Genomic DNA, 15229 nt, shown 5'->3' with positions numbered 1-15229 from the left:
GATGGAGTAATATGGAGAGGCCCTTGGTATCTATAATTTCTACGTTGATTAGAGCCAAGACCGCAGTTCCATATGACATCATACGAGCGGAGCTGGCTGCCCACCTATGGAGATTAAGGCACTTACCAGATCACTATCATTTGTACACAGCTTATGGGACACCACTAGGGACAGATATGCTAGGCTTGCTCTTGAGTCATCCAGACCGCTGGCATTACAGGGAGATACATCATGTTGGTATGCACATATGAGCTCATGGTTTCAGAGGCATGGTTTCAGCATGGACAGGCTGCCCCCTTTCCAGTATTCTTTTGATGCACCATCTTTGGCTCTTACATGGATGGAGATTACTAGACTCATTCGCCAGGATCTTATCCAACTTGATAGCAGGAGGACATGGATAGAACCATCACGGGAGTTGGGTACGAAGAGGGCTTTCTATAGAGAGCATCTTCTCCAACTCACGACAACCGGATTTGTCACAAGGCCCAGCTACATGGACACACATCTATCTCATGGGTTACGATGTGCCATAGGCCAGATACGCACATCTTCACATCAGCTTGGGTATGAGACAGGCAGATACAGAGGCATACCAGCAGACAGGAGGATATGTCAGTTATGCCATGCAGAGCCAAAGACGGAGTTTCACTTCATATGTCACTGCACAGTCTACTATGAGATTCGGGGACGCTTTCACTGTTTATTTAGAGATGGTTTTGACTCGTTAGATAGAATCATGAGATATCAGGATCAGATATTTCTTGGATTATTTCTACTTGAGATACAGAGACACAGAGACTCACTATTGAGAGTGCATAGACAGAAACAGTCCCAGAGACGCATCTCAGATTTCTTCAATCCGAGTACCACAGAGGCAAAGGGGCCACCACCACCACAAAGCTCGGTTCCCACCCATACACACACCAACGGTACTCTCATTGACCGAGCTATAGTGTTGGGGAGATCAAGACGACCAAGATTGAGGAGGGGAGCCACGCAACACCGACGGAGATTGCGGCAGAGGATCCACAGAATTCTAGCACTACACCCAGAGTGTCGATCAGGATAGGCTTCATGCTAGTGCTATATTGTATCAGCATGACACTTATCCCCACTTTGTACCTTTGTGGCATTATACCATTGCGCACCTTACCAGCCACCCATAGGAGTGCTACGGACTCCTATCTCAGTTTCTAATTTGTAGTTTTCTTTGTTTGTACCCAGACTTCGTACTAGACTCACCATTGTAATCAGTTTGGTCTCATAGGTCATGTTGGCCTTTTGTAGACATTAATATATCATTTCATTTCATTTCATCTCTCTCTCTCTCTCTCTCTCTCTCTCTCTCTCTCTCTCTCTCTCTCTCTCTCTCTCTCTCTCTCTCTCTCTCTCTCTCTCTCTCTCACACACACACACTTGTCTCATGGGGTACGATGTGCTATTGGCCAGATACGCACATCTTCACACCAGCTGCGGATCGAGACTGGGAGATACAGCGGAGTACCAGCAGAGGCTAGGACATGCCCCCTATGTGACATAGGGCCTGAGACAGAGTTGCACTACACATGCCACTGCCCCGTCTACTACGAGATACGAGGCCGCTTCCACTGCTTGTTCAGAGAGGGCTTTGGACCACTCTCCAGAGTCATGCGGTACGAGGATCAAAGATGCTTGGGTTTGTTTTTGCTCGAGTTGCGCAGACACAGAGAGAGCCTAATGAGAGGAGAGGCTAGCCAGCATCAGAGACAGATCACAGACTTCTTTAGAGCAGACACTGGACACCCGGAGGAGTTACTACCACAGCAGAGCTCGCCGCCTCACGCCAGAGGCACACTGATCGACCAGGCGACAGAGCTGGGGAGATCCAGACGCCCGCGACTACGGAGGACTACACAGCACCGACGGAGGCTGCATCAGAGGATTCGGATCACTTTGGCCCGACATGCACGACGCCCGGTCAGAGTACTGACCATGGAAGAGATTGATGAGATCCGCCAGCGACCGATGCTGGATCTCTTGTGATTTTAGCTATCCCAGCTAGCTGATTAGTTCACACCTTAGAGTTTAGGATTCCATAGTAGTCATTTAGTCATTTTGTCATATTGCCATTGTCATTTTCATTTCATTTTGTTACTTTTGTTACTCGGACTTTGTATCAGATCCACCACATTGTAACTTTTAGGTCTCATAGGTCACTTTGGCCTTTTGAAGACGTTAATATAACATTTCATTTCATTTCTCTCTCTCTCTCTCTCTCTCTCTCTCTCTCTCTCTCTCTCTCTCTCTCTATATATATATATATATATATATATATATATATATATATATATATATATATATATATATATATATATATATATACACACACACATATACACACACACACACATATACATATATATATACACGCACGCGCACACACACACACACACACACACATATACATATATATATACACGCACGCGCACACACACACACACACACAACAATACAAAACAAATATCAAAAGGGGCCACGGTTTTGGGGCCAATGCTCTCTAGGAGTGGAACTCCTCCACTCCATGTCCCCCACTTTTACATATGGTCGAGTGACTGTGAAGTATGCATATACATACACTTATCTTGTGCGGTTTTCAGTGGTCCAGTTTTTTTCCTCAGGCGTGCAACAGATACATGATTGACCAGACCCTATGCAACATTGGGGAGATTTGAGAGGATATGCTTGCGAGTTCAGTTCCAGGAACCTCAGACAAAGCTTTGGCTCTTTGACAATCTGGTCACTTCCGCCATGCTGTACGGAGTAGAGATATGGGGCCCCTCAATTGATCATCATAGCAGAGCTGACAGTACTGATGAATGGAGATGTACGGAGAAGCCCTTCGTGTCTATGATTTCTTGGAAATAGACCACTAGAGAGTCCTTTTGCAGGAGATGGACAAGTGGTAGCCAAGCAGTCAGAGTGGCCTCAACCCTACCTAGCATAAGTTATAACACCCACAAGAGTCTTCATAGTCAATCTCATCCCTTTGAGATATTTTGATCTTGTATATATGTTGGATTCATATCCTAGTGTTTATCAGTTGTAACCATCATCTTTTATCGTCTAGTCAGCTATCCAAACTCTTGAGTCCACTCAGTCAGCACATACTTAGCACAATTTCCCTGCACTATCTAGCATTGAGACCCTTTGTCCGAGTCACAGTTCTTGATGTCGAGCTAAGCATGATGCCAGCCAGTCTCTTGTACTTGGTTCGTTGCAATTATAAAGGTTAAGTTCTGTGACACTGTCTCTATTGTGTGTTGCTTTTATTGCTATGGTCTATTATCTTTATCAATCTGTTTCAATTTTGTTGATTGTTGTCACCACAGTGTGATACTTTGACACACTGTCGGAGGATACCCATATCACGCACAGCGCGCCATGTACTGATTTTTTTATTACACCTTTGGCAGCAGAGAAACCATTCCCATGTTCTCTATTTTCTAGGTTTAATTTGGCTAGAAACTAGTCAACACAAATTCATATCTTGCATGGTGGCTCACCAAATGTGAAGTTCACTTCTTCGGTGACGCATGAAATGACAAGACACAATGATGATGGCTTTATGGAAATGAAAACTCTTTCGCGAAAGATGTTATTACTATGATCTTTGCTCTCTTCCAATTGATGGGTCTTTGGTATGATTGGACCATACAATACACTCTTAACAAATGCAAGGAACAGGCTCTTCTTGGTTGCATGATATCCATTCTGCAAGTCTTAGGTCATCAAATACCCAACGAGGGTTTGTATCAGTCTTATGAGTACCCCCTGTGCCCTACATCTTGTAACCCTCTTCTTTGAGTTTAGGTAATCAATGCAAAAAGAGTTCATAAATTAGAAATGTCTAAACTTATAGTACAAGGAAAGGTATGAAAATACAAAGGAAAACAAAAATCATAACAAATTGTATCAGAAAGCGATAAGAGAAGCATAAAGTGATAATATAGCAATGAATGGGACATATAAACTCAATCAATTGACTATCTTCTTGTAAATTATTTGTTAAGTGTGCACACCTTATAAGAGCATGATAATTTGATAAAACATTCAGGCGTATTTCTTCTGTTGACAACTTTTTGAGCTTCAATAGATCCAAATGCAAAGCTTGAACACCCTAAAAAATCTCAATCTCTCTCTCTCTCTCTCTCTCTCTCTCTCTCTCTCTCTCTCTCTCTCTTGCGCGGTTGTTTAACCGTGTCATGTCTGAGGGACTACCCGAGTCTTGGAGAATATCTACTATTGTACCTCTCTTCAAGGCAGGGGACCCCACGGTGCCAAGGAACTACCGTACTATTATGATAGGGCACACATTGGCACGGTTGTATGCATCCATTCTTGAACAGCAGCTGAGTAAATGGGCAGAAAATGAGGGCATCCGAGCAGCAAGACAGGCTGGATTTAGGAGGGGTTTCTCCACTTTGGACCATATTCTTACACTCAGAGCCATTATTGAGGAGGGTCGGGCACATGGAAGACGGATGTATTGTTACTTTGTGGACTTCCGCAAAGCATTTGACATAGTGCCGAGGGCCAGATTGATGCGTAGGCTACTGAAGTTGGGAGTACCCACACAAAACCATATGGGGGATCATGGCTTTATACGGCTCAGTGACTGGCCAGGTACGCACTCTTGAGGGGATTTCTGACATTGTTCATTCCACTATTGGAGTGATACAGGGGTGTCCTTTGTCCCCTACACTTTTTGGTATGTATGTAGATGAGGTCTCTAACTACATTGACAAAGAGGGCGACAGAGGCGCTCAGCTAACAGGGACATGGATCCCTTTATTATTATATGCTGATGATATTGTGTTGATATCAAAGTCAGCAGAGGGCATGCAGAGACAGTTGGATGCATTGCACAGCTTTGCAGAGGATAGTGGATTGTCTGTGAACCTTGGTAAAACCAAGGTTATGGTGTTTAACACCACACCAGAGTGGGTCAAGAGATCGGCACCTACACTCGTTTATGGTCTGGATACTGTGGAGTACACAGATGAATATACATGCCTGGGGGTGGTATTCACAGGACCGACGTTTACTCTGAGGAGAGCAGCAGAGACTAGACTGTCCAGAGCCTATGCGGCATTGGGAGGGCTAGAGAGGATGTGTTCGCAGGTTCAATTTCAAGAACCATGAACAAAGCTATGGCTCTTTGATACTTTGGTTGCTTCAGCTATGCTTTATGGGGTCCAAGTTTGGGGACCATCTGTAAATCATGACAGTTGGAGGAGCATGGAGAGACCCTTGGTAGTTATGATATCCCCGATGATTAGAGCCAAGGCCTCCGTACCGCATGCGATTATTCGAGCGGAGGTAGCCGCCCCTCCTATAGAGATTGAGGCTCTTACCAGATCAGTGTCCTTTATGCACAATCTATGGGATACGCATAGAGGCAGATATACTAGATTGGCTCTTGAGTCCTCTAGACAGTTAGCGATGCAGGGAGACGCATTATGTTGGTATGCGCAGATGACCTCATGGTTTCAGAGGCATGGTTTCAACATGGATAGATTGCCTCCTTTTCAGTATTCCTTGGATGCACCCTCCCTGCCAGTCACACGAACGGAGATCATTAGACTCATTCGTCAGGATCTTATACAGTTGGACACCAGGAGGACATGGGTAGAGCCGATGCAGGAGTTGGGCACGAAGATGGCTTTCTACAAAGAGAATCTTCTCCAACTTTCGGGAAATGGGTTTGTGATTCGTCCGAGCTACATGGACACTCATTTGTCTCATGGTCTACGATGTGCTATTGGTCAGATTCGCACATCCTCACACCAGCTGGAGATTGAGACAGGTAGATTCAGAGGGATACCACCGGAGTCTAGGATATGCCAACTATGCGATAGAGAGCCAGAGACAGAGCTACACTACATATGCCACTGCACTATGTATTATGAGATACGAGGGCGCTTCCATTGCTTATTCAGGGAGGGTTTTGGACCCCTAGATAGAGTCATGAGGTATCAGGATCAGAGATGCCTTGGCTTATATCTACTTGAGCTACACCGACATAGAGATAGTCTGCTGAGGAGACATGGAGTACGACAGCCACAGAGACAGATCACAAACTTCTTTGGATCGAGGGAGCCAGGAGACCAACCACCAGCACAGGGTTGTACCCACATTCATACCAGAGGCACCCTCACTGACAGGGCGACTGAGCTCGGGAGATCGAGACGACCACGACCAAGACACATGAGCACACTTCATCGACGGAGACTCCAGCAGAGGATCAGAGGCATTCTAGCACGACACTTAGAGTGTCATTGAGGGCCTACTCTACATTCTCACATTTCACATTTCACATTTCACACTTCATTTTCAGTTTTCATTTTTTACATTCAGCACTTTTTGTACTTGTACTTCAGACATTGTATTAGATTCACCACTTTGTATTTGATGGTCTCATAGGTCATTTTGGCCTTTTGAAGACGTTAATATATCATTTCATTCTCTCTCTCTCTCTCTCTCTCTCTCTCTCTCTCTCTCTCTCTCTCTCTCTCTCTCTCTCTCTCTCTCTCTCTCTCTCGATTGATTAGAGCCAAGGCCTCCGTACCTCACGCGATCATTCGAGCAGAGCTAGCTGCCCCCCCCATGGAGATTGAGGCGCTTACCAGATCAGTGTCCTTTGTGCACAGCCTATGGGATACTACTAGAGACAGATATGCTAGATTGGCCCTTGAGTCTTCCAGACAGTTAGCTCTACAGGGGGACACTTCATGCTGGTATGCACAGATGACTTCATGGTTTCAGACGCATGGCTTCACCATGGACAGGTTGCCCCCTTTCCAGTATTCTCTTCAGGCACCCTCGCTGTCTCTTACACGGGTGGAGATCACTAGACTCATTCGTCAGGACCTGATCCAGCTCGACACCAGGAGGACATGGATAGAGCCGCCTCAGGAGTTGAGCACGAAGATGGCTTTCTATAGAGAGCATCTTCTCCACCTCACAGGAGATGGGTTTGTGATTCGACCCAGCTACATGGACACACATATGTCTCATGGTTTGCGTTGTGCCATTGGTCAGATACGCACATCCTCACATCAGCTCGAGATTGAGACCGGTAGATTCAGAGGGATACCAGCAGACAACAGGATATGCCGATTATGCCAGAGAGAGCCAGAGACAGAGTTGCACTACATATGTCATTGCACAGTGTTCTATGAGATACGGGGGCGTTTCCACTGCTTATTCAGAGAGGGTTTCGGTCCTCTATCTAGGGTCATGAGTTATGAGGATCAGAGATGTCTTGGACTATATCTACTTGAGTTACACAGGTATAGAGACACTTTACTGGGGAGAGCTAGAGAGAGGCAGTCCCAGAGACACATTACAGATTTCTTTTCACTAGATATGGGACAGCCAAAGGAGCAACCACCACTGCAGAGCTCGTCCCACACTCATTCGACCACTACTGGCACTCTCATCGACCGAGCATTGGAGCTACAGAGATACAGACGACCGCGACTGAGGAGAGGAGCTACACAGCATCGACGGAGACTACAACAGAAGATTCGAGCCATACTCTCTCGACATCCAGAGTGCAGATGAGGATGGATCCTCACCATTTCTTCCATCTTTGTTTCACACACTGTTACATCCAGTTTACCGGGTACCTATTGTATCAGCTGCTACACCCACGTAGTTTTAGATTGTAGTAGTAGTAGTAGTATTTTGTTCCACTTCTAGTTCTTTTCTAGTTCTTTTGTACCCAGACATGGTATTAGATTCACTATTTTGTAACTGATTGGTCTCATAGGTCATTTTGGCCTTTTGAAGACGTTAATATAACATTTCATTTCATTTCTCTCTCTCTCTCTCTCTCTCTCTCTCTCTCTCTCTCTCTCTCTCTCTCTCTCTCTCTCTCTCTCTCTCTCTCTCTCTCTCTCGGTCTCCCTCCATTGGGCTACCCATTGACCCCCTTCCACATGGCCTCTCCAGTGGCTATAGCCCGCCTCCTTCTCAACATGAAGTTCTCGATTACCAACAAGCGGATATCAACACTTGAAGTTGAAGTGAAGGAGTGAAAGAAAGAGATGGAGGCAACCTTTCTTCAAAAGATGGAGGAATGGAAAGAGGAAAAGAAGAACCTATGCAAAAGGATTTCTCGTGTCGTAGAGCAAGCGGCTTCACAAGAAGCCACAATCTGGACTCTCCAAGGTGAACTTCTTGCAACAAAAAGTGGGCGGCTCGAAGAAGGCAAAATTCAGCCATCCATGATGGAAGAATTGAATACCATGAGAAGAAATACGAGTTATCAAGGAAGATGAGGAGAAGAATTCATGGGCCACAGTCATCTCCGCAACACAAAAGAAAGTAGAAGAGGCCGAAAAATGGATTGAGGTCACCAAGAAAGGGAAAGGTAAGGAAGCTCCTTGTACACCCACTCTTATAAACATGACCCTCGAAGAGGAACAAAGGAGGAGGATGCGGGCTCTACATGTGAGGGTGACCGGCCTCAAGGACAAACAATGTGGAAAAAGAGGTCACAATCCTCACATCTATGATGGGGGTGGACAAGCCTTCACACACAAAGGCATGGAGAGTGGGCAAGAAGAGTGGTGGCTCGGGAGAATCTTCAAAAGAGAGAGCTCTCATACTACCCTTCCCCTCCTTGGAAGAGGAGAAGAAATTTCTGAAAAAGAGGCCTACTCTCAAGAAGACGGGTATTTTCCTCGGTGATGATCTCACTCTCGCAGCTTGCGCATATGAGAGAGGTAATGCCAGAGATTACGGCGGCAAGGGAGAAGGGAAAGACGGCCTTTTACAGAGATGGTCGGGTGGTGATTGTAGAGCGGCACTCTACATGACGGTGTGAGACCTATGGAACCACACTGAAGATGGCTACTTGAATTGTAATGGATCTATGAGGTTGGATGTTGGTGCCTTTGAGGACAGTTTCAGAGAGAGGGACATTGTTTTCTTCTCAAAGACTCATCAGGCCCCGGGACAGCTTATGCCACATGTAGTAGGATACAGATGGGAGACAACCCACAAGACAGTCGCGAGATCTGAGCATGGGAGTAGTGGTTCAGGAGAAGTAGCAGTGCTATTTAGGGAGGAGTTACAGCCACTACTACATATTGTACGGAGAGATGATCATGCTAGGTACATGTGGGTGAGGTTGAGAGCTGACACAGGCCGATTTCTATACATTGCCATATGTTACTTCCCACATAGTATGTCAGTATATGCTCACCCAGAGGACAATCGCCTTTCTCTATACTAGATGATGATATATGGGAGTTTTCTAGGGATGGTGATATCATCCTCCTAGGGGACTTCAATGCCTGAACGGGCAACTCTCAGACAATCTTGTACGACACTTCAGATGAAATGCTTAGAGAGCTGGATGTGGGTGACTTGGGGCTTGACAGATGCTCACATGGTAGAGAGCAGACGGAGTATGGGAGATACCTCACGGAGATGACTACCACACATGGGTTAGCCATACTTAATGGCTTACAGCGACTCCTAGCCTCTCTTAGTGCGTAGCAAAGAAATCCTTGCTCATCCTATCTACTTTGGATATCCGATGAGATACACAGCATGATGGGAGAACTCAGATCTCACCTCCTGAATAGAGCAAAGCTCTAATACCAGCTCTACATGTCTGCCAGCGGAATATGTGTCTAAGGGTGCTCCTACAAGATCCTTTGAGCCGAGCTCAGAGGTATATGAAGCAATTTCTCCCTACATCAAAGCTCTTTACGAGTAATTGAGGCAATCTCTACAAACATTGCTAGAAATGCACGAGGCAAACAGGGCTACTGGAGATCGAAAGCTATGAGCATTCACAGACCAAATCCTCTACATCTCTTGTGAGAACCTCATCAAAAAGCACTCTATCTAGAATGGAGCATCCCCTCCAAGAGGTATCGGGATTATGTGCACATTAAGACTGGAAAGCCATCAGAAAGAACAGTGCCACCACAAATAGGGATGGAACCACCGAGGGACGCAGCCCATGCATCTACATAGAATCTGTCCAACGTCTCTAGTAGACAGCTCTCCTATCTGCTGGTACCCCAAGAGAATCTTAGAGAATTAGGCTGGCGACCAAAGGATGGAATGTGCCAAGCATCCAATGCATGTATAGCTCTCCCACGCATTCTACTCGTGCAAAGCTATGGAAGACAAAACTGGAGGGGTGAAGGCCCACCAATCACCTATAGACTCAATGTTGTTGGAGTGACCTCCAAAAACCCAAATGCCCACACTAGGCAATGCATGTGACAGCTTTGTCCAAAAAGTACCCCGTTCCCATGGATGATCACATATCTGTATGGAAACATAAATGGCTTCCCAGCAACAAAAGTACCATGGTGTCACGGAGGATGCAACATATTGTGGACAAACAGAGATGCATACACAGCTGCAAGACATGTCTCCTAGAGCAAGCTCCCAAAAGGGGTGAGATCCCGTATACATAAGATTGCAGAATGGTTTGGCCACCTTATGCTCCTGAACCAATACATGACAACTACATGTCTGCAAATCCTTCCTTAGCAGATGAATTGATGGAACCCATACAGATACAGGAACCGAAATCCAGTGCATTGATCCACTCGACAAAAGAAAGATGAGCTGAGATGGCTGAATGCTTCTCCAAATCTGGTTGAACCATCACACCATGTTGTCTGATCGCTTTTAGCATTTTCAATGCCCATATGAACATTAAAATGGTATGGAACATGAATTTCCTCTTCATGGACCCATACTGTGCTGGGTGGGATGACTTGGGCAGAGATGCGATGCAAGTGATAAGCAATGAGTTTAGTGGAGATTTTCAAAAGACCTCCCTTGAAAGAAATAGGTGATTCTTGCTTGAAGTTCCAGACAGAAAGAACCTTGATAAACAGCTAAATAATCCCAATTTCTGGGGAGATTAGGATATTACCAAACCCACTAACCTCTCGACAAACCCTCACTCAGAGAGGAAGTCACTGGAAATTCCATTCCATGCCAGGAATTTTTGAGCAGGCGATGCAAGCCGGCCCCTCTCTCTCTCTCTCTCTCTCTCTCTCTCTCTCTCTCTCTCTCTCTCTCTCTCTGTGTGTGTGTGTGTGTGTGTGTGTGTGTGTGTGTGTCTTTGCGGAGCGGCAGTACCTTCTCATTCAGAGAAATGCAATGGGAGCGTATGAAACGATGGCAATCGAAATGCTGAGCTTGGAACGTGGACAGTGGCAGGTTGCCCGCCATGGGGGAGCCGCGCATCACATTACGTTCACATCTCTTTTCAAATCAAAATGAGGGAAGAGAGAGAGCGTTTCAAAATTTGAACTTGGCTTGTGAAAAATGTAGTAAAAACACTACAAAGAGAGAAGAAGAAGAAGAAAAGAAGAAAAGAGAGGTGTTTGAACGTGGCATTTGGAATGGTTGGGTTTTTGTTTTGCTTATAACTGGGTCCCACAGCGTGCATACAGCGCTTGTGGCGCATACATTGTGTTGCATGTATATAGTCCCCCACACACAACACTGTTAGTAGCGCAGAGGGAATGTGTTGTAGCCCCTGTAAAGTCTAGGAGATTTTCTCAAACTTGCAACGCATGGAGCGCTTGGCCCGATTGCTTTTGTCTTTTTTTACAGACTGCTCCCATTGAAAGCCCTCGATTAAGGTTTTTCCCTGTCTCGTCACAAGCAGTTGTCGGTGTCACCTGGAGTCTATACTTTTGAAGAGCTACAAGCACCCGTAGTTTATGGGTGTGTGACGGCAATTACAAGCTTTTTGCAATGCTTAAGAGTGATGCGTGGTATGCATTGTTAGCATCTAGTGTGACGCAGCTCTTATCTCTCTATATACTAAACGGCTCATTGCCAAAAAACTATTGGGAGCTCACTGTTTGCCGCATCTCTCTCTCTCTCTCTCTCTCTCTCTCTCTCTCTCTCTCTCTCTCTCTCTCTCTCTCTCTCTCTCTCTCTCTCTCTCTCTCAAAGGATGGTTCACGCACTCGTATTATGAATGTGTGTTAGTGTGTGAGTGTGGGTGCGTGTAAAATTGTGATTGCAATATTTGGGATGGCTAGGTTGTATACTTTGCCTCTCAGAACCTTCTTATCAAATATCTTATTAAAAATGACGATTTAGATGCTCATCAATATGGTTCATCCGCACAATGCGGTACATAATCACATTTGGCAAAAGTGGAAGGTTGGCTTCCCTTGGATTCTACCCTAAGTGAAGATCGTTGAGGATTGGTTAGTTTATTGAAAATATCATGTACAAAATCTTTTACATATGGAAATTTTGACTATATCATCATAGAAGACAAGGAGAAAGGGAACACGATTTTTTTTTCTAGTGATGTCAGATTGAATCACCAATGGGAAACCTCAAAACAAGGAAAACCCATAGAAAATATTGCAAGCAGCAAATCCAAAACAGTCAAAGTAGAGCTCGTAATGATTAAAGGCGAGCTCATCCAAGTCATAGGCAACTTGAAAGACTGTCAAAGAGATGTTTTGAAGAAGGAAACATACTCTACTTGAATCTGTTGAAACATGATTAAATTACGTGCTCTCCACATTGTCCATAACACCTAGATTCTAACACTGTCAAAAAAGGATGCATGTAGCCAACGTAATGGCAGAACAACTCCAAAAATCCAAAAAAATCGACCAAAATATGTGTGCGAAGAGCTGTAGAGATGCAATCCACAAACTATTGCATGCGAGAACAAGACCACAATAAACTGTTGCGTACGAGAACAAGACCACAATAAATGTGAAATATTCTCAATGCCTGCACAACAACGAACACATCGCGAAGATGCCAATCTTCTTGGAGCGCAAAAATTTGCTAGTTGGGAGAACCCCAACGATGCATCTCAACGTAAATAATCCCTCCTTTAGAGGTAGCTTAGCATGCCACACTTTCATAACTTTACTCTGCCACCATGTAGCACCCTTATTCATATTCCATACCTTATTACAATGTTCTTGTATCCAGGAAGATGACTACAAATGACAATACACCTTCTTTGCAGATATTGGAGTGGATCGAAGAACCAACATAATGACAATCACATATTCGATTCTTCACAACCAGCAGCGGAATGGGAGATACTGAGTCTATCAGATCCTTAATGGTGTTCCACATGCGCCTATAGTGCATCCCAAGCCCAAAAGTAAGAGCGACCTATCTAAACGAGAGCACCCATCCATCAGTGTCTATCACATCTGTTATCCTGTCAATACCTTTCTGGGAGAGAAAATAAGCATGTCTAGGAGAGCGTTCAACAAGAGTCTGATCAAAAACTTGACTCAAATGCAAACTTCCCAATCAAAGTAAATTGCCATAGGCGTCATCTCTACCGTGCCACAACAATTCCTGTGTGACTAATTTCCAATCAACTACAAGGATTGGAAGCAAGGGGGAATCCAGGTATTGTAGCTTCAAATTTACCAAAAACCACATCCCAGTACGAAGACTGCCAATGGCCAAAAGCTGGTGTAGAAACTGCATGAGAGCACAGAAATGCAAACATCTACATTAGGGTGGTTTTTGCTCAATCAATACCAATAACAAGCAGCCTTCCTTGATGTAACATGAGAACACAAATGTAGAATATTCAAACCACCACAACGCTTTGGAGTACACAACTTTTCCATCGTGAGTAATCGTAGGCCCTTTTTCTGTGAGCAAGTAGACAAAAAGTGCTCTAAAATCTGAGACATGAAGGCCCGAAGACGACGGGGTGGCCAATGCAACAATGGCAGGAAAAATTGTATATATGCCACCAAGATGGACTGCACTATTATGAGTCTTACATGCAACGGCCAAGTAGACAATTTTCAATAGTTCAATTTAAACCTGAGTATATTTTCAACCCAATCCAATAATTTGGCAGTGTTGATTTACCAAGCCAGCGGGTATCCAAGATGCCTCAAGCTTCACTATCTCACATGGCCATAATATAGAGTGCCAATCCATTTGATGCAACAGTAACAATTTAGATTTTTGGAAGTTCACTTGCAGACTTGCAGCCAACCTATTAACATGTAGAGCTTCCATGATACATCAAACATCCTTAGGTTGATTTCTAGGCCTAAACATGGTGACATCCGCATACGCCTGTGCCACAAAATGACCACAACATGGCATCTCCAATCCATGTAAATGTCTAGATGTCGTCAAGGAGTCCAGATACAACAATTGAGGATGTGTAGCAAGAGCATACAACATAGCACTCAAAGGGCATCCTTGTGTTAGGCCAAGCGCCAAAGGGGTCGAAACGGCTCTGTAGTCGGCTAGGAGCCGAGGGCAAGGGCATATGGTTAAGGGGTCCTACTTGCAAGAGCCAAGGGCTATAACTAGGGAGGCTAGGAGGTGATTAGTATGCCTATACACCCATAGGTCTCGCATTGGTTTCAAAGCCTCAGGTTTTTGGGGGGAAAGGGTGTGATCCTTCTAGGTCTTGCATGTTTTTGCATGTTCATGCAATTGGGGAAGGAGGGGATGAGGAGCCACGCGTGCAGGAACTCTTATCCAAGGACAGTGATGGCCATAGGAAGCGTCCCTTGGGTACCAAGAGCCGAAGGCGGCCTGCACCAAAAATGGCATGCTTGCCCTCGGTGGATGTGCCTCGGCATATCCAACAACTCATGCTACTATGGCAGTGTCATTAGAGCAACATGCATCGATTTTTCGAAGCCTTATCTCCTTCATCTCTGTCGTTGCCCACCATGGCTCATTCTGGAGGTATAGTTTCATGGTTCAGAAGCTATTTTTTGGGGCCAAAGGTGGTCAAAGGCCACAACAAGGGCTGGATCCCATGACACTCCTGTGTTCGGCATCCTGCCGTTGGGCTAAAAGTAGAATCCCACAGCATCTTGGCATGCCATCATTAGTAGGTCATCATAGCCCTGCGAGACAAAAAATTGACACGGGAATCAAACTCAGTACTAGCCATGAAGGCTCAGCCTTTAAAAATTTTAGACTCTCAACACAAAAATATGCTCTACAAAAGCCGCCATAAGACAAGACAAGAACTCTTTCAAATTGAAGCAAGACTTGGCATGGTGCATAGCTACGGATGCAGAAAGGCCACAAAGTGCGAATTTTTGAGAGAAGGTCTGCAAATTAAAGTATGTTTTGCATGTCTTGACAAAGGCAACCTACCGAGGACAAAGGAGTACTCTTGATATGAAGGTATTAGCAAGGTTGCGACAAG

General features: G+C 45.0%; 1 protein-coding gene across 4 annotated transcripts in view; it reads right to left on the bottom strand.

The window, feature by feature from the left end:
* LOC147437573 (exocyst complex component EXO84A-like) overlaps positions 1–11307 on the bottom strand; it is a 97630-nt gene extending 86323 nt beyond the window's left edge. For 2 of the 4 annotated variants that reach the window (XM_086487092.1, XM_086487093.1), the window contains exons 1-2: positions 11167–11301; positions 4062–4159 (exon numbers count right to left, since the gene is read on the bottom strand). In XM_086487092.1, the coding sequence (XP_086343218.1) occupies positions 4062–4159; positions 11167–11274 (206 nt within the window). In that variant the 5' untranslated portion in view covers positions 11275–11301. Of the gene's footprint in view, positions 1–4061; positions 4160–11166 lie in introns of all 4 variants that reach the window. The other 2 variants (XM_086487094.1, XM_086487096.1) reach the window with 2 other exon arrangements.
* Positions 11308–15229: the final 3922 nt, after the last annotated feature.

Source organism: Adiantum capillus-veneris, chromosome 17 (genome assembly GCF_014529385.1).
Source record: "Adiantum capillus-veneris isolate H3 chromosome 17, ASM1452938v2, whole genome shotgun sequence".
Lineage (NCBI taxonomy): Eukaryota > Viridiplantae > Streptophyta > Polypodiopsida > Polypodiales > Pteridaceae > Adiantum > Adiantum capillus-veneris.
This window is presented reverse-complemented; position numbering and strand designations above follow the sequence as displayed.